Source organism: Lacerta agilis, chromosome 2, assembly GCF_009819535.1.
Source record: "Lacerta agilis isolate rLacAgi1 chromosome 2, rLacAgi1.pri, whole genome shotgun sequence".
In the NCBI taxonomy this organism is placed as follows: Eukaryota; Metazoa; Chordata; class Lepidosauria; order Squamata; family Lacertidae; genus Lacerta; species Lacerta agilis.
The window spans coordinates 28,652,650-28,680,156 of record NC_046313.1 but is presented as its reverse complement, the minus strand read 5'-3'; the positions used below and the strand labels follow the sequence as shown (position 1 = coordinate 28,680,156).

The 27,507-nt window shown below is 45.7% G+C and overlaps 2 protein-coding genes across 2 annotated transcripts; both read left to right on the top strand.

Annotated features, from left to right (window-relative positions):
• The first annotated feature begins 803 nt into the window (after window positions 1-803).
• NOTUM (notum, palmitoleoyl-protein carboxylesterase) lies at window positions 804-16,583 on the top strand. Its single transcript, XM_033139107.1, has 11 exons — window positions 804-1,647; window positions 2,898-2,950; window positions 4,512-4,607; window positions 5,181-5,241; window positions 6,214-6,272; window positions 9,866-9,968; window positions 11,453-11,644; window positions 12,180-12,280; window positions 13,332-13,479; window positions 14,098-14,145; window positions 15,299-16,583. The coding sequence occupies exons 1-11, from the start codon at window positions 1,301-1,303 to the stop codon at window positions 15,603-15,605; spliced, it is 1,515 nt and encodes a 504-aa protein (XP_032994998.1). The 5' UTR covers window positions 804-1,300; the 3' UTR covers window positions 15,606-16,583.
• A 5,177-nt stretch (window positions 16,584-21,760) lies between these two features.
• Window positions 21,761-24,756, top strand: MYADML2 (myeloid associated differentiation marker like 2). The gene has a single exon (XM_033139106.1). It carries the CDS (start codon window positions 22,351-22,353, stop codon window positions 23,251-23,253), a length of 903 nt encoding a protein of 300 aa, XP_032994997.1. The 5' UTR covers window positions 21,761-22,350; the 3' UTR covers window positions 23,254-24,756.
• The last annotated feature ends 2,751 nt before the right edge of the window (window positions 24,757-27,507 follow it).

Here is a 27,507-nt window from a genome sequence, read left to right as displayed (position 1 = left end):
CTGGAAGCAGCTGGGCCTGGACGGCCACCCGTTCCCAGCCCCTGCTCTCCTTCGTGGTTCACGCAAGCAAAGTTTTGCTCGCTCCTCCTCACAAACACGGTAGCACGTGAAACCCGACTGGGCTACTTGGCGCAGCACGTGGCTGGGCAACCCCGGGAAAGGAAGCGAGTGGGCCACACAGCGCTGGGGAGCCCGATCTGTGTGGGGAGTCCCCGGGGGGAGGCTCCCCGGTGCGGGGGAGTGAGTCAGAGCCGGATCCCCGCTGGGCGGGGTATCCCCAGGCGAGGGGGCGGGTTGTGGTGCCCAGCCCCAGTGGCAATGCCCCAGGCCGCGAGAGCTCCTTGTTCTGCCTCGGCGGCCCCCCACCACCACCACAGCACAGGCCCCCGCCTGCAGCCAACAAGAAGCAGACAGTCTTTTCATCCCTATACACACACTGCAGCGGGGCGCGGGGGGCCTCGCAGGAGGATCGGGAGAAGGGGCGGACGGAGGGGAGGACTTCAAAGCCCCGCTTGCCTCATCCCTCCTCCTCCATCCTCGGCGGCAGCCAGCCCCTTGGAGCGGCGCCCCGCGATGCTGGGCGGGAGGTGGCGAAGGTGTTTTTGGCACTCGCCGGGCGTCTCTTCAGACGGGACGGGAGGGGAAGTTGCGGGGGGTGTGGGGAGAGAAAGGAGGGCGGCCGGCAGAGCGACGTCTGTCGGCTGGGAAATGAAAGTCAAGCCTCGGAAACCCACCCCCGCCCCCCGTTTCTGGTCCTCCTCGTGCGGTGGGGTGGGGGCGGAGAGGAGGGGGCGGGGACTGGCCGGCTGCTGCCGCCGCCCCACGCGGCGCCGGGGCTGGCGGCGCCCCCGGCAGGCTCCCCGTGCACTCCGTGCCCCTCTTGTCATGTTTGTGGTTTGGGACGAGGCGGCGAGTCCGTGCACCAAGAAAAGCCGCGCGCCCTCCAGCCCCGCCGCAGACCCCGGACAGCGCGGGCCCCGAGCACCGGCTCCCGTTCCCGACGCCGCTTTGCTCGCCGCTCCTTGGAGCGTGGGAGACGGGCCCAGAGCTGCCAGACCCTCGGCGAGGCGAGGCGAGGAGCAGGCACAGGCCGGAGCCCCCCAACCTAAAGCCCGCCAAGCGCCGCCCGCCAAGCGCCGCCAGGGGCAGAGCGCGCACCCCTCCGCTGCCTCTGCCGTCGCAGCAGCAGCAGCAGCCACCCGAGGCGAGGCGAGCGAGCCCCGATCGGCCGTCCAGCAAAGCGGCGGGCTGCGCTCACCGGCTCCCTCTCCTCCTTCCCAACAGGTGGCTCCGCGTCGCCATGGGCAGAGGGGCCGTGCAGATGCTGCTGCTCTTGGGGCTGCTGCACTGGGGCCCCGGCGGGGAGGGCAGGAAAAGCTGGAGGCGGCGTGGGCAGCAGCAGCAGCAACAGCAACAACAAACGGCAGCGGCGGCTGCTCGGGAGCGGAGCGAGGCGGCTGGGCAGCCGGTGGAGAGCTTCCCATTGGACTTTACCGCTGTGGAGGGCAACATGGACAGTTTTATGGCTCAGATCAAGAGCCTGGCGCAGTCGCTGTACCCTTGCTCGGCGCAGAATCTGCACCAGGAGCTGAGGCTGCACATGCTGCTCAACAGTTCGGTCACCTGCAACGACGGCAGCCCCGCCGGGTGAGTGCACCTTCCAAACCTGACCCTTCTGCAATCTCCTTGCACCCCCGCTTGCTTCGTCCCTGGCCCTTCAGGCGAGGCACCCCCCCTTTAGCCCATCTTCGTGGCTCCTGTGCTTAGTAGGAGGCGAACAGACTTCTAAGAAAATAGAGCCCTTCTCCATCCTCTCTGCTTCTTTGCTTTCTCTTTTTATTTGTGCACACAAACCCATGGCCACTTCCATCGGCGTGTGCTTTTGTGCTCTCCCCCCGTTCTGTGCCCAACAGTTTTTCTTTTCTCAAGTTCATACTACTAACCGTAATAATCGGAGATGAATTTACTCTTAAACCTGTGCCCGAGGACAGACAGAGCAAAAGACCCCTGCAGAAGTGGGTAGTAGGAAGAGAAAACCTTTTTGAATGCACCTAATTTTTTTTCTTATTGTACCTCATCACTTTAGTTCCTTGTATTTACTAGATTTCCTTATACAGTAGTCTCAAGTCAGTAGCTCTCCCTTATTCCGAGGAATATGCTCTAGTCCAGAAAACAGTGACTTTGCAAAGCAGAGTAGATTTTAAAAAAAAGTTATCTCCCAGCAGTATAGTTCCTTGGAACTCTGTAGAATAGTCATTGAAGCTCTGCGGTGCCCCTGTTTCTTTTAGATCTCAGTTCAGCTACCACAGCCCCTCTAGCACGAGCTGCTTTCTGAAACAAGAACTCTGTGAGTTCTCAAACTAGCTGGACGCAGACTCTCTGTGTATGTGCTGAGCAAACATGGATAACATCACCCGCTTCTTTGTAAAGCACCATTTCTGCCGAGGGGATGCTTGACAGAGCACGCACACGACTGTTTACTATTAATACCACTTGCTGGTCCCTCTCTGCTGCTTAGTACTTCAAAAGTGCTGAAACAATCCTTCCTAGTGTTCAAGCTCTGCTTCCACCATGTGGCCTTTACTAAGAACGCAGCCAGTAACAGGTGGAATAACTCTTTCCTGCCTGGAAATACTTAGGAATGCTAGGAATTTGTTTAATGCATTTATTTTGGAGCAAGATGAAAGCCTGGCTCAGGGTCCCCGAGAAGGCCCTTTGATCAGACTTCGTTTGGAGCTCCTCTGACAGCCGTCCTGTTTCTTTCTCTTGTTCTTTAACCAAGTATTTTATGTAACCCTCTTGATATTATAATGAGTTGGTGTATCAAAGGGCTTGTGGCTGAGTGAGCCAGTCTCCCTAATTAAGTTCACGCTGCCTTCTGTTTGTTTTTATTTTAGCTACTACCTCAAAGAATCGAAAGGCAGTAGAAGGTGGCTGCTTTTCCTGGAAGGTGAGCTTGAGTTTTCTTTTAATTTATTTAAGCAAAGTTCAATCATTTTAGGCTCTTTTTGTAAAAAGTCGAGGGATGGCGGAAGAGCTTCCCAGCTGCTTTCTTCAAAGGCTTACAGTGAGTGCTGGCTGCCTTCACTATAACCAATGTCTCCATCCTTTCCCCCTTTTTATGGTTTCATATGCCATACCACCTGGAGGTTTGCTGGCAGCCTAACTACTCACCAAACTTTAATCAAAGCTACTTAGTGAATCTACTTCTTGCTGTTGTTTGCTTGCAATGTTACTCTGGGCGTTGTATTTCCTAGGTTTCAATGCATACATGCAGTAAGTCTCCAAACAGATTTTGGTCTACACATATATGCTGTTTTCTCTAATTTTCGTCTGCGTAATATGAAAGATATTAGCTGGTACTTATATTCCGGTCCTGAGCTCATCATCTGTTTGGAAATGTCCCATTGTTTTCGATGGTACTGTGCTCCAAGAAATAGTGTTCTGGAAATTTTGCAAGCGACCATATGAAACTGTGGCTAAGATTTATCGTTATTAACATAGTTACTTCTCACTACAGTATTTGTTACTAAAATAAACAAACGTTTTGCATGCTTTTGACCATGCAAACATCTCAGCTACAGAATTCTCTGCAGTTTACAGAAGTAGTGTTCTTTGGGTAATCTGTACTAAACACATGTGCGGTAGATGGATCCACATAGAGAAACAAGCATTTGTAGGTGCTTCTGCATAATAGTGCAAATCAAGGCCTGGTTGAAAGGTTGGACGTGCCTTTTCAGGCTCCTCAGAATGTCCATTTCTATCCAGGGTTACTAGTTAGTGTTCATGAGTGGAGCAGAATCGGGGCCATGGCTTGTAGGTACAAGTGCAAAACAGGCCCTTCTTTGTAGGCACAACCATCACATGCAGTGTTGAAAAAGGAGAAAAGGAAACATACCGTACTTCAACAAGATCTCTTGCAGAGTGGTAGGATCAGAGTATAAGTTTGGCTAAATCTAAAACCGGAAGGCATCAGTTAAATTCTCAGGAAAGTTAGATGTTGCTGAAAAGGCTTGTGGAAGTTAGCAAAATGTTCATAGGAGCAGTTCAAGGCAGATCATGCTTTGGAAATGATGGCAACCTACCTTTTGAACAGCCTTATGCTGTAAGTGGCTTTTTATTTTACAGCACATACTGCTTTTAAATTTTACTATATTCAGATATAGCACTGTGCAATGCAATCCTGTGCATGCTTACTCAGAAGTAAGGAACACTGTTCAGTTGGGTTTCTTGGAGGGAAGCGTGCATAGTATCACAGTCTTAAAGTCACAACAGGATCCCACTATCACATTATGCTGGATATTATGTAAGTGTTATTATGCTTTTTAAAAATTCCACTGCATTATAAACCCTATTCTGTGGACCCAGGATGAATAGAAAAATAAATTCCTTCAATTAATTTAATGACACTAATAGTTTCTTATGCAAATTACAGTCTAAAAAGATGGAATAAGTGAAACAGGAAGAAATGGACACTATCCGATTCTTGCTTTGTTTCTTTTCTGAATCAGGAGGCTGGTACTGCTTCAACAGAGAGAACTGCAACACTCGGTATGAAACAATGCGGAGGCTTATGAGCTCCAAGGAGTGGCCCACTACCAGAACTGGTAAAGTCTTTATTCTCACCAACCTTGGAAATTACTCTATTACTTATATAATGCTTCTACTTTCTACGTTTTATTTTACTGGAGCACCTTCCTGCTCCATTAAGTCAAAACCATGACAGCAGCGAAGCAGCATTCCATAATGCCGTTTCAAATCAAACAGAGGAGACACTTCACGGTGCGGTTGCCACTGTGGAGAAAGTCCAGCCCTGTGCCCTAGCATTGCTGCTGTATCATTTTACCTCAGCCTCTCTTCCTCTTCTCTATTCCTTTAATGGCACAAACATGGATACATTAGGGAATGGTTTATTGGATACACTGTATTCTTTTAAATTCTGAGAAACTAGGAAATAATTTATTGTCCGCACTTTATTATTGCAAATGCTGAGACCCACGTACATAAGGCATGGGCCAGACTAAGGGCCTGTTCTTGGAGATATATGTGTACAAAGTCCTTGCCTCCTTAGCATCTTTTGCTATTCTGTTACTTTTAAATGTTCTCCACACATTGCTGCTTTGATATCTGACAGATGTTTTTTTTTCTTTTTGAATATATTTTTATTCTCCCATCTACAGGAACTGGTATTCTGTCATCGCAACCGGAGGAAAACCCACACTGGTGGAATGCAAACATGGTGTAAGTAGGGGAATGGTTGTGTGAGTTGGGAGGAACATAACGGATGTGATAAAGCAAGCACTATACAGGGACTGGAATCATAGTCCTTTGTGGCTGTAAAATGTCAGTTTGTTTATTTGAAGGTATTTGTGCCCCACCTACTAACCAAAGTTTTCAAGGCAGCTTACAATATATTTCAAACACAGTAAAAGAGACGGTGATACAAATAGTCGCTACAGCCAAGCAAAAAGCCTGCCATCCCTTTGTTCTCTGATGCTCCAGCAAATGCCATCCTATATAGTCAAATCTCCTGGCTGTTGAGTAGAGTTCTGTATAGTCCAGAGTAGAGTTCTGTATAGTCCAGGAAGTCTTCACTGGGTGGCTGGTGCTGATGTCTCTCGCAGCCTCAGCCCTAGTGGTTGACACAGGAGGTACTGGGTGGAGCAAAGATGTTACCATGCCTTCATTTGCATTATATTCGGGAAGAGAAACTAGATAGAGAAAACAAGAATACCCCAAAAAGAGAAACTAGATGGAGAAAACAAGAATACCCCAAAAAACTTTAGGCTGTAGGAACATGGCAGGCAGATAAGGGTTTGGGACTACTTAAAAGTATGACATGGTTGCTGTAGCAAACACTGGCAGTATATAAGGGGCTGGCACATGTCTCCATGCATGCTGCAGACATGCACCAAGCTGCGGGCAGTGAATATCTGCCTTTGGGCATGTGTGTTTCCTTTTCAGGCTTTATGCCTTTTATCATGACAATGGTACACAGGGATATCTGCCTGTTTTGCAAATGTCCGTTAAACAAACACAGTGCTCCTTGAGTGAGTTCTTTCTGGGAGTACCCAGCTGGTACCATGAGATTTGAATGGGCATGAAATTGGTCTCCTTCCGACTCCCTTTGGGTTTAATTTGCTTGACCCCTGCTTGACCCCTCCTTGCATGTCAAAGGAATAGTGGCGCTCACATATCTCTTGTCTCTTGCAGTTTCATCCCCTATTGCTCAAGCGATGTCTGGAGCGGTGCCTCTGCCAGGATTGAGAAAAGTGAGTGCTTGTGATAGGCTCCTGCTGCCAGACAGACATTATGCATTAAAGGGGATATGGCCCAACTTCTCTACAGTTATGCAAATGAAGAAATGGTTCTTGCCAATGGGCAGGAAGGAATAATAAATATTCTCCGGATAAAACATCCGCTTGCTAACTCTGCTTTGTCATGGTTCACAGCCCCATCACGCAGCAGTAGCCTGAAGGGAATAGCTGCATCCTGAATGTCTGAGGCCCAGCCGTTCTGTTTAGCTAAATGTCCCCCCCCCCCCCCCGCAGCAGACTGCATGGACCAAGGATTTGGTAGGGAAGAACTAAACAATGCCAAGATTCACAGACTGAATCATGAATGCTCCCAAGTATGGGTTTGAGGGACTTGATCACCTAAACCTATCACAAAAAAATGACACAGAGAGGCCAGAAGAGAATTGTATTTTGATGGATGTTGACCTAAGTGCAGTTCAAAAGTTTGGGGCTACCAGCATCGTTGGCTCAGTAGGTCAAGCTTGGGGAAGCTTTGACTCTTCAGATGTTACTAATCTGCAACTCCCATCAGCTCCTGCAAGCATAGTCAACGGCCATGGATAATGGGAGCAGCAGTTAAGCAACATCTGGAAGGGCAATGGTTTCCCCCACAGCTGCAGCAGTTCAAATCTGAATCCTATTGTAGTCCTTTCCTCTCATTAATTCACTGGTCTCTTCAGGATGACTGTTTCCCTCTTGGTGGCAACTGCTCATACCTTGGCTTGCTGGGTGCCTCTGGTAAAAAGATAGGGCTCCCTTGTGAACTTTTAATACCGTTGCAGGAGAGGGAACTTCAGAAGCTGGCATGACAAGGTCCACCTGATGAAATTCCCTCTTCTACAAGGTTGTTTAGAGCAGTGTTTCCCAACCTTTTTCTGACCGTGGCCTATTTCCAATCCTGTTTCCTTCCTGTGACCCCAACCCGGTGTAGCCGGTGGGGGGGGGGGGTACGGGGGGCAGCTGCCCCCCCCAAATAAGTAAAAATTATTACAAATCTAAGGTTCTCCCCCCAACAAAAGCCCGCCCCCCCAACTAAAACCCTGGCTACGCCCATGCCCCCCCATCCTACCAGTAGAAAGGTAGCTATTTAAATGTTTCATTTGTAAACAGAATATACTTTATTTATAATTTATACAAAATACAATTACCGGTACATAAAAATGATAGGAACATAATGAAATATTGTTGAAGCAGAAAAACATAGAATCCTAGAGCTGGAAGGGACCCCAAGGGCCATCTTTCTAGTGCAATCTCCTGCAACGTAGGAAACTCAGCTAAAGCATCCATGACAGATGGCCACCCAACCTCTGCTTAGAAAATCTCCAAGGAAGGAGAGCCCAGAACCTTCTGAGGGAGATGCACCTTCCATGTATTATAAAAAGTAAACAACATTTACTTGACCCCAGTTATTTCACACAGGGCGGGGGGGACGGGGACCTACAGATACAGTCCAAAAGATGCACAGGGAGTTCTACATATATATATATATGGGAGAATTTTAAATAGCAAGTGGTCCTCACTGATCTGGTGCAAAAAGATCTTGTCACCTGGAGGAGCTCTGGCTGCCTAGATAAAACACTATAGTCCCACACACCCTTACCTGAGTAAGGCCCACTGAACTCAGTGCGGTTTTCTTCTGTGTAGACAGTTATTTTACTAGATGCTAGTCAGCAGCACCAGACAATCCCACTTGGCTAGGCCCCGTGCCTTGCAGAGCCGGGCTGACGCTGCTGATGGGCCCTGCTCCCCTCGGGAACATCCAAAGGCCCCGATCCGGCTAGACGCTGGGGTGGATTGCATCCTGTGCCTCGTAGAGTCTGGCCCAGCACTGGCAACAGCAACAAGCAGCTCTGGCTTGCCCAGACTTACCCATTTTGACCCCACCACCGTACTTAACTGACCTGCTTGTGATTGGCCAAGCGGATAGCTAGCCAATCAGGATTTAAAAAATAAAAAGATTTTTTCCCCTTTACTTCTCACTTCCTTCTGTGGCTCCCTAGCCTTGTGCTGTGCCCCTACCCCCATTTACACATTTTTCACCTGTGCCCCCTGTAGAATATATCCTGGGGAGGGGCCCAGGGGGGCCATATGGCCCACCGGTTGGGAAACACTGGTTTAGAGGCACAGGGGTGCTGTCTCTTTTACCCTACTAATAATGTATCACAACATAATGGTCCTGCATGAGAATGCTTAACATTTCACAAACCTGCCTCTTATAACAGTACAATACTAACATCTGGTTCAATGAAGCATTTCTGACATAAAAAAGGACAGAGAAGAGAAGAGAAAAAAAACAATATCCTTTATTCCAACAGACTATTTCAGTCAGTCAGCATTTTTGAAGTGGGTTGAGCAGATCTACTGCCTTGACTTCAGAGACATCGATAGAGGAAGTTATTTGAGCCACCAGTTTTGAGAGGGTGAGCAGATTCAACTGCCTTATCTGTATTTCCTTAAGAAAGAGTTTCTTGAAATACTTCAGGAACAAAGGATATTGTTTTTCCCCCCTTTACACTGCTGATCTTGGTGTTTCCCAAATAGCATTAGTTCCTCAGGTGAGCACCATGGTAGCTATAAATTTGAACTGCAGGTTTCCACTGGCCTTGTGTGTAACTTCAGAGAGCCAGGATTGGTTGCCACCGTTTCAGGCTGTGTGTGTATCTTTTCTCTTTGCCTTAAAGACAACAAAGGGATTTCTGATAGATTAAAAACTTGACAGTTCCCCTATGGCATAAGCTTTCACCACATAGGTAAATCAAAAACCAATAATAATGGATCTTCAGTTGTTATGTTGTGAAAGGTTGTTGAGCTGCTGTTCGGTCTTTTGCCTAGAGGTGGTAGCATTTCAGAGATGGGAGATATAACCTTGTGCAAAATTATGTTCTAGTGATTTTAGAGTCACCAGGTAATGAAAGACACTGAGTTCTGCTAGCAGAAACCCACACAAGAGCCTCTGCTTGTGAAGTGGGACTTTCCTCTCTCCCACGAAATTGCCTTGGTGGAGACATATTGGAAGTACCCGCCAGGACAGTGTGCAGGGGAAAGAGAGGGGAAGATGGTTCTGTCTGGCAAACTGAAATGCTCATGCTGATGGAACAGTTGCTGCAGCACTTTGTTAATTCCTCTCAGTACACCTGAGGTACATGGCTAGACCCACATGCACCGGCCAGGTTCCCACAGAATTTTGTTTGCAACAGACCTGTTTAAAATAATAATAATAATAATAATAATAATAATAATAATAATAATAATAATAATAAATTACATTTAAATTCTGCCTCTCCTTCAAGGAGTTCAAGGCAGCATCCATGGTTCTCCCCACTCCATTTCATCTTTGCAAAAAGGTTAGGCTGAGTGGCCCATGGTTACCCAGAGAGCTTCATTTCTGAGTGGTGACCCTGCTCTCCCAGGTCCTAGTCTGAGACTCTATAAAGATGTTGTCTGTTCTTCCAATTCATATAGGCCGCAAGCCTTCAGTGGAGAGGAATGGGGCAATGTTTTAACTAAACTGCAGCTTAAGCAATTTTGTTTACTGTGAACTTTTTTTTTTCTTTTCCTCCTCTCCGCAGATGAATTTGTCTTCATGGGTGCCCTTATCATTCAAGAGGTTGTAAAAGAGTTGGTGGGAAAAGGTCTTGCGAATGCAAAAGTCCTCCTACTAGCAGGAAGCAGGTGCGTGTATACAAGGACTGTCTAGAAAGTGTGTGTGTGTGAAGATTGCCAATTGACTGATTGGTGATGAACATGGCTTTTATACCACAGGCCCCCTTGCCCTCTTGATGGAAAAAAGTGCTGAAGTTAACAAAGGCTACCTTTATCTTGATTTCTGCATATTTGTGATTGTCCTGCTTTGTGGTGTTAGAAGATGCATTTCAATATGCTTCTTGAACAGTAGTAGCACTTTTGGGTGAGGAAGAAGGGGGACTTCATATGTGAGATTCCAGCAATGTCTACAACCAGTGCCGTAATGCTGGGGGGGGGGGAAGATATCAGAACTGGTTATTACATCTGGGTAGTTGAATATTTGGATGTCAAGGTGCTTGGGTTTATTCTCCTCAAATTAACCTTCCAGCAGGTTATACAGTTCACTAGCTTAAACTTGGGAGAACCAGCAAAGGATTTTTATATGGGGGAACTATGTGCTCAGATCAGTTATGATACTTAGCATAGAATCTTGTACTGAGAAGCAGTTCAGTGTCGAAATGTCCCAGCGAGTATTTTTTGCACATGTCTCCAGTGATAGCAGGATTCTCTTGAAATGCAAAGTAGATCCTACAAGCAGTTGCTGTCCCTTCCAAGCAGCCATCTCGTTAGGTTAGGTCAGGGGTAGGCAATCTAAGGCCCGGGGGCTGGATCCGGCCCAATCGCCTTCTCAATTCGGTCTGCGGATGGTCCGGGAATCAGCGTGTTTTTACATGGGTAGAACATGTCCTTTTATTTAAAATGCATCTCTGGGTTATTTGTGGGGCCTACCTGGTGTTTTTACATGAGTAGAATGTGTGCTTTTATTTAAAATGCATCTCTGGGTTATTTGTGGAGCATAGGAATTCGTTCATAGTTTCCCCCCAAAATATAGTCCGGCCCACCACATGGTCTGAGGGACGGTGGACCGGCCCATGGCTGAAAAAGGTTGCTGACCCCTGGGTTAGGCCTTCCAAGCACCCACCACTCCTTTAATGGCTAGAAAATGGGATTCTAGAGTTGGAAGGTGCATTAAGGTTGCAATTATGCACCCCTTTACATGGGAGCAAGCTGCATGCATAGGATTGCACTGTTAAGATAATGCAACCCTCTAAGGCAGGATTGGCAGCATCCCAATTCTTTTATCCAGTAGGTTCCCATCTTGCCACACTCCTTAACAAATCAAAATGGTCATGGTGTTCTGTGCAGTTTTATTTGTCTGAAGCATCTTTGGAATATAGCCAATATATAAGGTTAAAGGTTTAATTACAACCAAGCAGTAATTTTTGTTTAAAAATGCAAATGAGCAGAATTTACAAAAAGGTAATAACTAACAAGGCACACTAGAAGAGCACCCTATGAATTCAGATGTGGATGACAGGTGTTTAGACAATCATGGCCCTTCTGTAAGCAATGCTGAATATGTCTGTGGTTGTGTTACAGTCTCATTTGAAAGACTGATGCTGTCATTGCAGTGCTGGTGGAACGGGGGTGCTCCTGAATGTAGATCGAGTAGCCGAGCAGCTGGAAGAGATGGGGTATCCTGGGATTCAGGTCCGTGGCCTTGCAGACTCTGGATGGTTCTTGGACAATAAACAGTATCGTAGAACAGACTGCATTGATACCATAACCTGCGCCCCTACAGAAGCCATCAGGAGAGGAATTAGGTACTGAAGTATTTTAAAGTATCCTTTCCAAGACTGGGCAGAGACACCTAGTCTTCCTTTCTTTTTGTAATTACAGTGGTACCTCTGGTTACGTACTTAATTTGTTCTGGAGGTCCGTTCTTAACCTGAAACTTGAAGCACCACTTAAGCTAATGGGGCCTCCCGCTGCCGCAGCGCCGCCAGGGCACGATTTCTGTTCTTAACCTGAAGCGATATTTCTGGCTTAGCGGAGTATGTAACCTGAAGCATATGTAACCACTGTATAAGAAGTATCTATTACCTTTAGCTGATGAAGTTCTATTTGGAAAAGAAATAATTATAATGAAATGTGGATGAGTAGAAGGTGTCCCCCCTATAGTAATCTGGCACGAAAGTAAGACAAGTAGAATTTTCTTCTTGCTGAAATGTACGATTTGTTCAGTTTGCAGCTCTGCTGCCCTCTGCTGTCTGTAATTTTTGTAACTTGCACATTTTTGGATCTCCGCTGCAGAACAAGCTTGTGTTAATTAACTCTTGTTATCATGTCATCTTTCAGGTATTGGAACGGACTTGTTCCTGAACGCTGCAAAATGCAGTTTAAAGAGGGAGAGGAATGGAATTGTTTCTTTGGCTATAAAATTTATCCCACTCTGCGATGTAAGTATGAAATGGAGAGTTTTCTGCTTTCTGTTTGCTGATCTGAAATGCGCTTCAGAAGATTCCTCATTATCAGTATTAGCAAGGGCCAGCAAGTGTCAACGCATTGAAGATTTTAATGGATAGTCATGTGCCTTTTAACAGGAAGAATTTCTGAATCCAGTTGCTTAGCAAAATCAAAAGCTAAGTGAATTGTTGGATTTGAATAAACTCAGAATAGAGGTTCCTTGAGATGCTGAAGGAATGTTGACAACTTAGTTTTATAAACAAAACCTACTATATTCACTGGCAGAGGAAGTCGCTTGGCCGCCCGGGGCGGCAAACCTGGGGGCAACCGGGGGCGTGGTTTCGCTCTGTGGCACGCATGCGCAGTGTTGCTGCGTATGATGCATGCACCGTGATGCTGCGCATGCACACTTCGGAGCAGCGCGCGCCGCCAGTGGATGTGGGGCGGGGCGGCTCCGCAGCTTGCTCGGGGCCCACCGGCGGTGCACGCCACTCTGGCGCTGTGGAGTGGCACACACCGCCGGTGGGCAGACCCCAGACGGGCCGTGGGACGGGGGCAGCCTTGTTCCATGGCTTGCTCTCAGGCCAGGTTAGCAGGTTTGCGAGCAGGCTGCGGGGAAAGGCTGCCTCGTTCCGCGACTTGCTCGGGGTTTGCTGGTGGCGCGTGCTGCAAGTGCACGCTGTGGACTCGGCAAACCCCGGGCAAGCCGTCAGTGTGCGCCTTTTACCGGGCAGCGGGGCTCAGCTTGGGTGTCGCGGGGCAGGGGGCGCGCCGAGTGTCCCCCCCCTCCAGGGTGGAACCTGGGGCACCCCGTCCTCAATGCCCCCACCTTGCTACGCCACTGACTATATTGTTAAGAAAGGATTCCATTCCCTATTGCAGTAACACACCAGAATCAAAATAACCTTGAAAGATAAGAAAGTGTATTCTTAAATTTCTGCCTCACCGGCTAAAATTGTGCATTTTAAGCTTTAGCTGATTAAACCAGTGGAAGTTTGCATCCCTGATAATGGGGAAACCTTTCCTGAATTCTTCTTGCTGCAGGTCCTGTGTTTGTAGTACAGTGGCTCTTCGATGAAGCCCAGCTCACCGTGGACAATGTACATTTGACTGGCCAGCCAGTGCAGGAGGGGCAGTGGCTATACATCCAGAACTTGGGTCGTGAACTTAGGAACACCCTAAAAGATGTGACGTTAGTCTTGCCTCTTCTTTTTTCCTAAATACTTTCCAATATGTTCTTCTAAAGATGTGCGTGGTCTGGAAACCACATTCTTTTTAAGATCACTGTGTGGTTTTTGTTTAGTTTTTAAATTGAGAACTTCCAATATCCTAACAAGAAGGCTACATATACACTATACATTTAAATTGCCTTTCCCTGCCTCAAAGAAGTCTGGGCTCTGTAGTTTGTTAAGGGCTGCTGGGAAATGTAACTATGTGAGGTGTAAACAACAGTACCCAGAATTCTTTGTGGGAAATCATGTTTTTTTGAATGCACTTTAAAGGTATAGTGTGGACTTCGCCTAAGACGCGTTGTCAGATAAATTATCGACTTACAGTCTACATTCATTCTGTGTTAGGAATCTGGTTTGTACCACCCAAAATAATTGGAGGAAATTTTGCTTGAAATTCGCTGCCGATCTTGTAGCAGCCACCGTGTCCAGTCGCAGTTATCCCTACAAATAAAGCACAAGGATACCCTGGTCGTATTGTGAGGAATGACCAAACACTGGGTTGCTGGGAAGGAAATGTATAAATACTTTTGCATTGCTCCTATCACACCTATTCTATATCTTGTTCTTTTCTGCTTCAGTGCCAGCTTTGCTCCAGCTTGTTTGTCTCATGAGATCATCACACGCAAGTAAGTATCTAGGTTGGGGAGATGAATTCTCCCACTTGCTTTGTACTTTCTCCTATTTGTGGGGGCTACAGCGCAACCCTAGCCATGTCTACTGAGAAGTAAGTCCTACTGAATTCAGTGGGATATACTCCCAGGGAAGTAGGGTTAGGATTACAGCCTTGGTACTGAAGAGCGCACCAGGGAAGACGGTTCCCCAGCCACCCACTTGGGAAGGCTCGCTAGAAAACAGCAAAAGGTCCTGATAACCATAAGTAATTGCTCCTACATCTTGAGGAACTTCTTTAACCCTCTAGTAGCCAATGTAAGCTGGCTCCTGTGTTATCTCGCATTTGGTTCTGGAAAGAACGACGCAGAGACTCCAGCGGCACTGAAGAACGCCCACATTCTCGCCGATACTATTTCTGTGCTGCACCTCTGTCAACAGCTTACTCTGGCACCTTCCCTGCAGACACATCATGATGCCACCATGCCTACATGGGACTTAGGTCCATGTTCTTGGTGGGCAGTGGGAGGAATTCAATGTAGCACTGTGGCAATTGTTCCATCAGCACAAGCATTTCAGCTTGCCAGATGGAACAATCCTCCCATCCCTCTCCCCATGTGTTGTTTGGGGGGGGGAGGGTTGTTCTCCTGAACTTCCCCAATCCAATTTTGTGGGGCACCTGGGAAGGGAGGAACCATGTTGCATTAGTGGAAGTCTTTTTGCAAGCTTCCACTAGCAGAACTCATTGATGGAATCCCATTTTGAGCAGCTGTTCTTCTGATCACAAAGTGCAATATAATGTTAAAGATGGTTATGCAAAAGTCTATAAGACGTATGGGTCTATCTTCCCAATGTTGGAGAAGGTTATACAAAGTCATTCAGACGTGTAGGTATGTCCTCCCGACGGGTGGCCAGCTTCAAATCTTCCCGTTTCACCAGCAGTTTCGTCAAGGTCTGGACTTTATCTTTGATAACGACAGTACAAACCATCAACTTTACTAGAGATATGAGTTCAAATATACAATAAAAAAATTGAACTCATATCTCTAGTAAAGTTGATGGTTTGTACTGTTCTTCTGATCACAGCCTTTCTATTTTGGAGCATGTGAAAGCTTAGGCACTAATTAAGATGAACAATAACAATGCAACTTGTGTGGTTTGTGTCTGCAGTCATTGGACAGACATCCAAGTGAAAGGGACCTCTTTACCTCGTGCCCTGCACTGCTGGGATCGCAGCCTGCACGACAGCAACAAGAATGGGAAAGCTCCGCTGAAAGGCTGCCCTGTCCACCTGATTGACAGCTGTCCCTGGCCACACTGCAACCCCTCATGCCCTACCATCCGGGACCAGTACACAGGACAAGAGATGAACGTGATCCAGTTTCTCATGCATATGGGGTTTGATGTGCAGAAGATGGCGCAGCAGCAGGGTCTGGAGCCCAGTAAACTGCTGGGGATGCTGAGTAGTGGTAGCTAGGAGAGTTTTCCACTAAGGAGGACTGCATGACTGCATATAGAGCAGGAGCCTTTTAGCTCCCCTCTCAAACTTCCTGCCCTCCTTGCTCACTTTCATAGCATAAGCATCTACACAGACACATACAGGCACAAGTCATGCACGCACACTCTGGCACAGTTTAGTATTATCAGGATAAAATGAACACCAGTTGATTGAAATGTTACCTCTACTTCAGGGGACAGTCTCAGCTAAGCGTCACCTCTTTTTGCAATAATTCACTAACGGTCTGCAGGGAGTGCATAGAAAATCATGAACCCTCTCCAGAGTTAAAAGGACTTTATACTTTTTGCCTTTTCCAAGAACTTTTCACACCATGAGACTGACAACAAAAGGTGCTTTGGGGGGAAGAAGAAAAGCACTGGATTATTTGTCCAATTAGAAATGATGAAGGTATAGCTGATTATATGACTTCCTGGAGGCCAGCATCTCACGATGTAACATAATAATGTACAAACAGAGCACACAGGCTAGAAAAGGACTTCTCTCGTACTCAATTTACTTTTGTATTATTTTATAAAATGATTTTTATTAATTTTTAAAGAAATAAGCAAGAAATATAAGATTAATGATATTGTTTTGTAACATATTTTTTTAAATAATGAAAAAAATACACCTTGTGCTATTTTTTGGCAATGTGAAAATATTTATTTTAATATGTAAATGCTATTTATAAGGGCTGACCCAAGATATGCTCACATGTTGTTGTAAAGTTGTAAATACTTCTCCTTTGGAAAGGTTTTCCTTCTGATCACATATGTGTGAGAAAGGGCAAGGGTCAGCAGTGGCATTATTATTATTATTATTATTATTATTATTATTATTATTCAAATTGTTTATTAGATCCCCATGACTCTTTTGAAGTATGTTTCTTGTTGTTTGTGAAAGGGGGAAAGATTATCAACCACAGCCTCAGTAAAGAGCTTTTATCCTTCCTGCTCAGCTAAGTTCTCTACCATCTTTTGTTCAGAGAGGACTGTGAATCAGATCCTGGAGATATCCCAGATAATTTCTGCCCTTAACAGTGGAGTAGCTGATTTTGAAGTATATGGGTGGTTACTGCTCGGCAATAGCCCACCACATTTCTTCTGTGCTGTTAAATTTTAGTTCCATACTTGTCAGGGTTGAGGGCTAATGCAAAGTCCTTCCAACACCAAGCAAGGACTTGGCAGATATCCTGCAGTCATCTCTGGCTTGATTTCCAGGAACCAACTCACATCTGGTTGAGCCTTTTCTCTCTGGACTTTTAAAGATGGATGCAATAATAATGAAAACGAAAGGAATAGAAAGGTGCCCAGACCTATTTTTTTTTTCAGTTGCCAGGCACCCTCATATTATCAAATGAGTACATTATTGTCACCTCCCACCAATTTACTTCAAATAGTCGGAAACAGAATCACATCACCGTTGGTTACTACAGGTAAGCAATTTTGGTTTTGAGTCTCATAGGTCTTGCAAGCCCTTAATCTCCTGTACTCCTACCCTAGCTAGGAAGCCCTAGTAGGTTAAAAGATAGGATAAGATCAAGCTGTTGCAATGCACTTGACTATTTACTATCATAAGGATTGTTTACTTAAGACCAAATACAGGAACTTAATCCGTAAAGTTTTTTTTTGTTTTAAAGGTAATGTATAAAATACTTGCCCTAGGCAGACAAATGGCTGAAAAAGTTGCTATTCCAGCTGATCACCATGAAAGTAAATGCTGGGTTGGGTTCTCCCAGTCAGATAGTGGGGAGAGATGCAGCAGAAAAGGGAAGGGGGGAAAGCAGTCTTCAATGATGCATAGTCAGCTGAGAGAGGCCATGAGTCTTGAAATGAACTGTCCCAGATCTTAACTCAGGGATAGAGGACAAAAGGTCCAAGGATTTCCAGATAGGACTAGCAGAGACACTTCCCTAAGACTACCATGGCCAGGCAATGTTGACCATGCTGGAGCTAGTGGAAGCAAGGGACTGACTCTGTAAGGCACCTCTCATCATATTCCTAGGACAAAAGATGAGAATCGGTACTCCAGATTGTTTGAGTGGTAAGGAGGTCTGGCATCAAACAACAGAGGAAGGAAATAAGCTATTTGATCCATCACAAAAATCCATTACAGAAAGATGCTGGTACTCTCTCTAGGACCTGACATCACAAGGCAGTGTGGGAAAGGGTAAAATAGGGGTGTTCCTGGGTGTGGTGAGATGACAGAAATTGACTTGGGTGTCTTGTCTCAAGAAGGGAGAGAGCTAATTGCCTAAGGCAGGGATGGGTAACCTGCAGTTCGCCCAGATGTTATTGGACTCCAACTCCCATCATCCAAAGCCAGCAGGGCCCAGTGGTCAGGGATGATGGGAGCTGTAGTCCAGTTATAACTGCAAGTTCTTGGATCCTGGCCTAAAAGCATCAATTAAAGTGTCACTGATGACACTGCCTCTTTTCTCTCTGATTACCCCCATTTTTTATTTCTCCCTTTTTTATTCTCTTTATGAGTTCAAGTATCAGCATTCGAAATCATACAGGGAGCCAACATGAGCTTGATGTAAAAATTGGGGTTTGGATTTTGCTTCCCAACTCCCCATGAGACTCTTGAGTCCCCTAAGTCCATGACTGGTCACAGGAGAATGGATGGAGGCAGGACCCAATGGAAAGCAAGGCAGATACTTATTTTTCTGTTGCAACAGAGTTCCCTCCCCTCCTTCCAAGGAGGGAGATACCCTGAACAAAAGTGTGCAGGAACCTTTAAAGACTTTTGACATTGCCCAACCCCCTTAGCCAAAGACCACCCCAAAATTATCATACATCATAGGAGGCGGTCTACAGCAGTAATCCTGTCTGCCAGGATACCTGATAATGGTCGCTGATTGCATTACCTGGGTAGCCTGGCCATTCTTTTGTGATGGTTAATACTTTAGTTCCTGAATCCAGGTCACAGACAGGCTCACCCTATTCATACACAAATACGCCCTTAAAGCAGGATTTGTAAGCAAAAAAAACCATGGGAAGGCTTTCCCCATTTGCCTCCCTTACTGCAGAGGAATATTTGAGGTCATTGGGAGAGTCAAAATGGCTTCAGGATTGCTCTTCTGTACTATTTCAGACACATGGTTTCTATATTTAGATATGTGTGCATTTGTGAATATTCTATATTTGAGACCTTAGAATTCTTATAATAAGCTTAAAAGGCCCCCTGCTGCAGATTTCCGCCTCTCAGTACACATGGAGGTCTGTACGTGCAGCCAGCGACAGACGAGACAGGTGGGACTAAGGTGCTCCCCTCTCCCCTCTTGTGTAATGGTATTGCAATATCTGGCAGCTGGGACAGGTGGCCTCACTTGAATGGCACTGATGGTCTGGCTTACTATGAAAATTAGAATATTAAGGAGATGAGTGCACGAATTACAGCATTCCAACAAACACTTGTGAGCTAAATATTTGGAGGGCTCCTGCAATTAATGGGTTGTTTGGTGTTCAAGCTTGGCCTAAACTTGAATGAATGAAATCCTTCCTTCTTTTTTCTCTAGCTCCGTTATTCAACAAGTTACCTGAAACCAGAACAAGTAAAGTTAGGGCAAACCTGGGACATTGACATGTTGAATATATAAAAAAATGAAGGGCTTGTAACACAAAGCAAAAGTATTCGGAAGTAGAAAGTGTTTGTATTATCTTGGTCCTCTCTAATCTGATGTGAACATTTCCTGTCTAAAATGTTGGATGAAATCTGGTGTGGACTGTTCATTGCTAACAGCGCTCCTGTTACGTCTTCAGTTTACTGTATTTTTATTTTTTTAAGGAAAACAAAAAAGAATATGATATCATATTTTCCCTATATCAAAAGACATGAGTTTGAAAAGAACATTAATTGCAGTCTTTGCTTCAATCTTTTGGAGCGGAAGACCGTAACACTACAGTACAGAACAATCCAACCATAATCCAGCAATGGATTTCTATATAAGGAGCTGTCGTTAGCACTCTAAGGATAGATAGCTGAGGGTTAAACAATAACCAGGAAATCCGGCCTGCAAGCAAATTGCTTTCTATGACATTGTCAGGTCACCGTGCAGTCTACGATCCCTAGCCACGTTTGACTGAGAATGCTGCTCCAAACTATGAGAGGAGAAAAGAGAGTGCCCTGCCAGATTGCTCTGCAAAATTGCCTCCTGACCTCACAGCTAAGAGTATCATTTCAGGCCTCCACCTACTTGCCCAGAGCAGAAGTAAGCTGGTATTGTCATCAGCCCACATCTACTCCAAGCAGAGTGCTGACGTGTGCCATTAAGTGTGAGCAGCAGTTTCAGTGACCAGTTCCTATGGAGGTGCCTCTGAAGCTACAGCTACCGGTACCACTTGCCTGGAGGGGCAGGAGATAATCTAACTTCCAGCTCCCCACCCCCAAATCTGCAGACATCTTGGGGTTCATAGCTCAGTGGTAGGGCACACGCTTTGCATGCAGAAATCCCAGGCTCAATCGCTGGCATTTCAACTTTTTACAACAAAGATTAGAAAAGATCATCTTCTAACATTGTGTACACCATCAATTGCCAACAGTGCCCTTCAGCTCTCTGTATTGGACAAACAGGCCAAACCCTACGCCAAAGGATAAATGGACATAAATCTGACATCAGGAATCACAAGACAGAGAAACCAGTAGGAGAACACTTCAATCTTCCAGGACATTCAATAAAAGATCTCAAAGTACGGTAGCTGTCATATTACAAAAAAAACCCCTCAGAAATAGACTGGAAAGAGAAGTTGCTGAATTGCAACTTATTACCAAACTTAAAACCATGGAGAGACCTGGTCTTAATAGAGACATTGGATTCTTATCTCATTATACATAATAAAGCCATCTCACCTCTTGCTTTTTCCTGTAAGACCAATTGCAGTCATTAACAGTCAACAGGTTTACCACACCTATCAGCCAATCACCCATTCCCACCACCACCCTTCTGAGTAATACCCCTCCCCACCCTCTCACTATATATAAGGGTCTGGTGACTTCTGTTTCAGTGTATCTGAAGAAGTGTGCATGCACACGAAAGCTCATACCAATAACAAACTTAGTTGGTCTCTAAGGTGCTACTGGAAGGATTTTTTTTATTTTTTATTTTGTTAAGAGGATCAGGGCAAAGGACCATCTAGCTCAGGAGCCTGTTGCCACAGTGGACAACCAGATGCCTGTGGGAAGCCTAAAAGCAGGACCTTAGTGCCAGAGCACTCTGCCCATTAGTGATTGCCAACAATCAGAGGCATATCGCCTCTGGGTATAGTATATATAGCTATCATTGCTAGAGGCCATTTCCTCCTTGAATTTGTCTAATCCTCTTCTAAAGCCATCCAAGTTGGTGGCCATCACTACATATAGAGCAATAAAATGTGTGTAAGCCAGCTTCAGTACAAATGGCAACAACAAAAGTGACTACCGGTAGTTCTCTTGAGTTCATTCTTGCGGTCAAATAGTCAGTTTCAGGGAATTCCTGAAAGGAGATGTAATGTCTCCCCACAACCACCATCAACCATGCAGAATCATAGAATCATAGAGTTGGAAGAGACCACAAGGGCCATCCAGTCCAACCCCCTGCCAAGCAAGAAACACCATCAAAGCATTCCTGACAGATGGCTGTCAAGCCTCTGCTTAAAGACCTCCAAAGAAGGAGACTCCACCACACTCCTTGGTAGCAAATTCCACTGCCGAACAGCTCTCACTGTCAGGGAGTTCTTCCTAATGTTTAAGTGGAATCTTCTTTCTTGTAGTTTGAATCCATTGCTCCGTGTCCATGGAGCAGCAGAAAACAACCTTTCACCCTCCTCTATATGACATCCTTTTATATATTTGAACATGGCTATCATATCACCCCTTAACCTTTTCTTCTCCTGGCTAAACATACCCAGCTCCCTAAGCCGTTCCTCATAAGGCATTGTTTCCAGGCCTTTGACCATTTTGGTTGCCCACTTCTGGACACGTTCCAGCTTGTCGGTATCCTTCTTGAACTGTGGTGCCCAGAACTGGACACAGTATTCCAGGTGAGGTCTGACCAGAGCAGAATATAGTGGTACTATTACCTCCCTTGATCTAGTTCAACATGACAAGACAAATGATATATTTGAGATGGACTCCTTGCCTCCCCATGCTTTCTTCTGGGACTTTAGTCTTAGGCAATTCAAATTACTTTCACTTGGTTTTTGACACAGAGCTTAAAAAGTAACATGCAAAGCAGCACTGGGTGAAACTAAAACCCTCTCGTTATTTTGCACAGACCACGCAGTTCATTCCATTCCAGATAAGTCTATTAATACACCTTCCTATTTATATGCTGGCTCCTTGCAGCAACATAGTAGAGAGCTACAGCTGCATAACCGAGACGGAATAGGCGTCCTGCTAGCCACTTGGGAGAAACTGATCAGCTGAGGTGGAGTGAGAGTGACAGGGATGCCTACAGACTACTCAACACACAGACCCCGGAAGAGCAGGGCTGATGGATCATAACTGCAGCGTACCAGAAGGGCAGGTCAATATTCTTACTGCAGAGGCAACGCTATCTCAAAAAGCTGCCAGAAATGTACGCTCTGCAGCATAAATAGCAGCCAGCAAAGGTTTTTGGCGGAGGGATATGGGGCTTATTCACCCTGAAGCTTCCGATTAGTCATCCAGCACCGGGTAGAAACTCAAGGACAAGCAGCTGACATCCAACCACAAAAGAAACATTCTGGGGGGTCCTGATCTGAAGATGGAGAGCTCAAGAGGGACACACCTCAACATGGCTGCAGTGGCATCTCGTGTTGGAGCTGCCCGGTTGCTGCAGGCAGCCTTTGGATGTGCCACATTCAGCCTTGTGGCCCACCGAGGAGGGTTCAGTGCGGCCTACGGCACCTTCTGCATGTCCGTCTGGTGCTTCTGTTTCGCAGTCACTGTCTTTATCGTCACCTGCGAGTTCACGCGCCTCCACAGCTGCCTGAGCATCTCTTGGGGGAATTTCACCGCCGCCTTCGCCATGCTTGCCACCCTCATGTCCATCACAGCTGCTGTGATCTATCCGCTTTATGTTGAGTTTGGCTGCCATTCCAACGGGTGCGAGGCGAGAGACTTCCGCATCTCGGCCAGTGTTTTCGCGGGGCTTCTGTTTTTCGCCTACGCCGCGGAAGTATTTCTCACGAGGGCCAAGCCGGGACAGGTGACCAGCTACATGGCCACCGTTTCTGGCCTCCTGAAAATTGTCCAGGCTTTCGTAGCTTGCATCATATTTGGAGCTCTGGTGAACGGCAGCCAATACGACCGGTACGTGGCAACCCAGTGGTGTGTGGCTGTCTACAGCTTCTGCTTTGTGGTGACAGTGGTGGTGGTGGCCCTCAGTGTCACAGGAAAGACAGCCATGCTGAAGTGCCCCTTTGAGCGCTTTGTGGTTGTTTACACTTTTGTGGCTGTCCTGATGTATTTGAGTGCTGCAGTGATCTGGCCAGTGTTCTGCTTTGACCGTAAGTACGGCTCCCCACACCGCCCTTACCAGTGCTCCAGAGGCAAGTGCCCCTGGGACAGCCAGGTGGTCATTGCAGTGTTCACCTGTGTGAACCTGGTGCTTTACATTGTGGACTTGGCCTACTCGCAACGCATCCGCTTCGTCTCACACCACTAGTAGCCACAAAAAAAGCCACAAAAGACTCAGGCAGCGGGAGTTTTGGGACCCACCTAGAAAGCTGACATCTAGGGCACACTAAAAGAATTTGTCTTGATCGAAGGAGGCCTGTCCATGAAAGAAACATAGCGATGCATCTGCAACGCTACCCTCATTCCAGCAGATGTGACTCTACAGGTTAATAGGTTTTGTAAGGCCTAGCACTAAGGGTGGGGAAAACATGTTTTGGACCCTGAATTGTTCATCCCAAAATTGTTGGGTAAATTAAAACTGCAAGAAGAATAGAAAAATATCTAGGCCCAAAAGAGCAACTGCCAAAATCCCAGCTCAATCAATGAAATTCTGTTAAAGGGAAAAATGTATAACTAAACCTAATAGATTCTGTCAGAAATTTCAGACAAGGCAGGGGAAAGAGGGGAAGATTACAACCAACAAGAAGACCGAGACCCTCGTCCACAGCCCAGACTATGAAAATAACAATTTCCTTATGCATGTACTTGGTTGTTGGTGAGATGTGCATTCCTGTTTGGAATAGTTTGAGAAGTGAAGTGAATACTGTCAAGTTTGTAATTGACAATGGGTGTAGGGAAGGTTGCTGCAAGCTCTAAAATAATTACTTCCAGATTGTTTCCTTCAGTTATTCCTTCAAGAAGCATCTGGGGATATTGCTATGCCTGTGGAAACTGTGGCTACACACAAGACATTAGCGTTTTGAACCAAAGCCAGACTTTTGAACCAAAACCACACTTTGAACCAAAGTATATTAATTTAGACAAAATAAAACTGTGTTGTTTTCGTTTTGCAAGAGTTAGGCAACAGACATGGTTTAATTCCTCAAACACTTGGCACCATGCAAACTGCAGATTACTTAATGATCTAGAAACATGACCTGGATTCACTGGTCTTTCACAATGCTGAAAGGACATGAGTAACATTTAAATACATCCAACCAAGTGCCTATTGTCAGACTCCTGGAGGTGCTGATTCTTGATGCCCAGCTGAGAAAACATGCCTGTATAAATGCATCATGGTGCAAAGAAGTGTGCTGGTGTCCTTTGGTGTGGATCAGGATCATCAACTGAATTCAGGGACATTTTCAAATATAAGAAGCCAAAGCAAGTAGTTTATTCCAATAGCTTATATTAAATGTGTGTGAATTTGGTAGCAAGGCTTTATTCCAATCTAAAATAAAAAAAATAGCAAGTTGGCAAAAGTATTCCGTGTTTTCCTTAATCGACAGAGCACCCTAGACTTGCATTTATTCTCCTCCCTCAACCAACTCACTGTATATCCTCTCCTCCTCCTAAACATAAATGCACAGAAACACAGACCAAGTTTCTTCCCGTCTGGAAACATACAGTGATTTATGGTGTTTGAATGCCACTGCATTGTCTAAGCATATGCTCACATTGGCATCTTAAAATGCAGCAAGGTCACAAACGCATGCACCCAGCCTGCTGCAGTTGAATCCACATTGGCACAGTAATGTTCACATCAGAGAGGGGGCAAGGATGTCTTCACTTGATGCATGGCCCTGATCATGACTGCTTCCCATCAACTCATCAAGCTGTCATCTGCACATGCGTGGTTGCTGTTAGGGTATGTTCACATTACCACTTAAACCTGCATCCAGTTTTCTAGTCAGATTGAAGCTGATTTGAGAGGGGTGGGGAAACATCAAACAACAGCGTTTGTCCAGAGACTTGTGGCTAACATAATGTGCATGCTGCTTCAAAAACTAGCACCGGGAGCACACTGGATGAGGAATAAGCACTAATGTCAACCCACCCTAATATAGCTCAGAAGCATATTAAAATGAAACAGAGCTAAAGTTACAGGGTGGATGGGTGTCCTAAAGGTCTCATCTTTTCAGAGGGGATGCTGCATTAATCTTTTGCAGCAAAACAACAGTTTCGTGGCACATTTATTACGGCATAATGTTTCATGGACTACATTCCATCAGATGCGTGAAGTGCTACCCTGAGTTGCTGGTACTTGATTGGAGAGAAGGTGGGATTGTAAACAGTGAGGTAAGAAGGGAATGGGATGCAGAGAAGTACAGAGTGTGTTAATTGTGTTATTAAGTGCACATTCACACACAAAAATTATTTGAAAACACAGACATTCTGGCACTGGTAAGAAACTTAATACAGGTAGTGTGATTTTTTTTTAAAAAAACAACCCGCCAGGGGTGCCACAATGGAAAAACACATGTTCTGAGGCACCTTGTAGTCTCCTTCTGGCAACTCCTGCAGCCAAGTTGGTGCCAAACGTATTGCTCTGCATTCCTTTGGCATCAGCGAGGCCAAGAGGGGGGTCTTGTTTTCTGGGCAGCCCAGGACCTGCATACACACTGCCTAGGCTTGTGCCTTGGAGATGTCACTTTGTTGCTGCTAATGCAGTGGTTTGACTTCACGCCCGGAGGAGACACTCCATTGTCTCATGAGATGGACATATGCCAACAACAACATTTTCAGTGTGACTTAAAGGGCTGGCCCATGATATTTTGCCACCTAAGGCAGTGCAGCAGTGACATTCCCCAACCTCCATCAACATGCATGGCACCTAGAGCCAGTCAAGTTATTCTGGTACCTGAGACAGAAAATCCCACAAAGGTCTCACCCCTTCCCTAGCAGTAAAAATACTCAAATAATAAATTAAACAACTTGCTGTTGTTTCATAGAACCCAGCAATAGCCTCTTTCTGCTTAACAATAGAACTGGCAGTGTGGCACATGAAACAAAATCTAGCCAGACAATAAGACTCAGCTATACAGCTGCAAAAGGGAAGCGGGTGGCGCTGTGGTCTAAACCACTGAGCCTAGGGCTTGCCGATCAGAAGGTCAGCGGTTCGAATCCCCACAACGGGGTGAGCTCCCATTGCTCGGTCCCTGCTCCTGCCAACCTAGCAGTTTTGAAAGCATGTCAAAGTGCAAGTAGATGAATAGGTACCACTCTGGTGGGAAGGTAAACAGCGTTTCCGGGTGCTGCTCTGGTTCACCAGAAGCGGCTTAATCATGCTGGCCACATGACCCAGAAGCTGTCTGTGGACAAACGCCAGCTCCCTCGGCCAGTAAAGCAAGATGAGCGCCGCAACCCCAGAGTCATCCGCGACTGGACTTAACGGTCAGGAGTCCCTTTACCTTTATACAGCTGCAAATAAAACATTTTAAGTGTGTTGTAAAGTGCATTATACAAATGTGACACTAGATGGTAATGGTGAGCTATGGCAAATTCAATATTTTTTCAAAACATTTTTAAAAAAGCTTTTCCCACAACTTTTCTTATATATATATCTAGATTCCACCTATGTCTCCAATTGATTCTGAATAGCAACTTGAGCCTGTCTTTCCAGGAGCGCCCTTACATTGCGCAGACTTGAAAGGGGGGGGGGGAAGCAGACAGTAGTTAACTGCTCTGGCTCCTGTGCAAAGCAGAACGATTGGCGGCTGGAGTTTGCAAGCTGTAGCAGTAAGCTTTTTAAATATTCCTAGCCATTAGTGACCTAGTTTTTTCAATTCTGTATTTCATAATTTAAATGAGCTTCTTTTGCCCACTGAATGGCTGGATTGACTACCCTGAATTTGCCAGGTTAAAAGGTGGCCATCCCAGCTGTAATGTGGGAAAGGGAGAACCCTCATAATACCTAGGAGTTCTAGAAATCTGCAATATAGATTTCTGATTGCAATCCTTTTGTTTCCGAATGCAGAATAGGATTGTTTCTTCTTAATGCTAACATTTAAAGCTTTGATGGGGGGACCCAATTTTCTAGTTCTGCTTACTCTGGAGTGTGTGTGTGTGTGTGTGTGTGTGTGAAGTTTGAGGCTAACACCAGGCAAAATATGAGACCCAATTCAGGATCTGAAAGCATGATAAAATGATTCTGGAGGTGAGGAACATTTCACTGCAGAGCATCCCGTTTTTCCATTATTTTCCATCTCCCCAAATTGAATGTGTCAAGCTTCCTTCCTTCCACAATTATAAACCTTGGCAAAAAATAAATCTCTGTGGGTGCATTCTATAGCTGGCAAATGGCTACTTTGCCAGAAGCTAAATTCACCCCTGCTTCTAGTTACTCTCCTCTTGCCACAAAACCTTGTGCTTCTTCTCCCACGCTTCTTCTTTCTACAGTTGACAAACGTCAAAATAATTTATTAATAAACAGAATAAACCAATAGAGCATAAAGTAACACTACTTCAGCAGTTTGAAAGCAGCATAAGGAGGAACATTAATACGGAACTTGTGGTTCCACAA

Excerpts from the sequence above, each read along its gene's own strand:
- NOTUM (XM_033139107.1), top strand. The coding sequence starts at position 1,301 with ATGGGCAGAGGGGCCGTGCAGATGCTGCTGCTCTTGGGGCTGCTGCAC. Across the intron at positions 6,273-9,865 it reads CTCTGCCAGGATTGAGAAAA|ATGAATTTGTCTTCATGGGT; the intron begins GTGAGTGCTTGT and ends TCCTCTCCGCAG. Across the intron at positions 14,146-15,298 it reads CATGAGATCATCACACGCAA|TCATTGGACAGACATCCAAG; the intron begins GTAAGTATCTAG and ends TTGTGTCTGCAG.
- MYADML2 (XM_033139106.1), top strand. The coding sequence starts at position 22,351 with ATGGAGAGCTCAAGAGGGACACACCTCAACATGGCTGCAGTGGCATCT.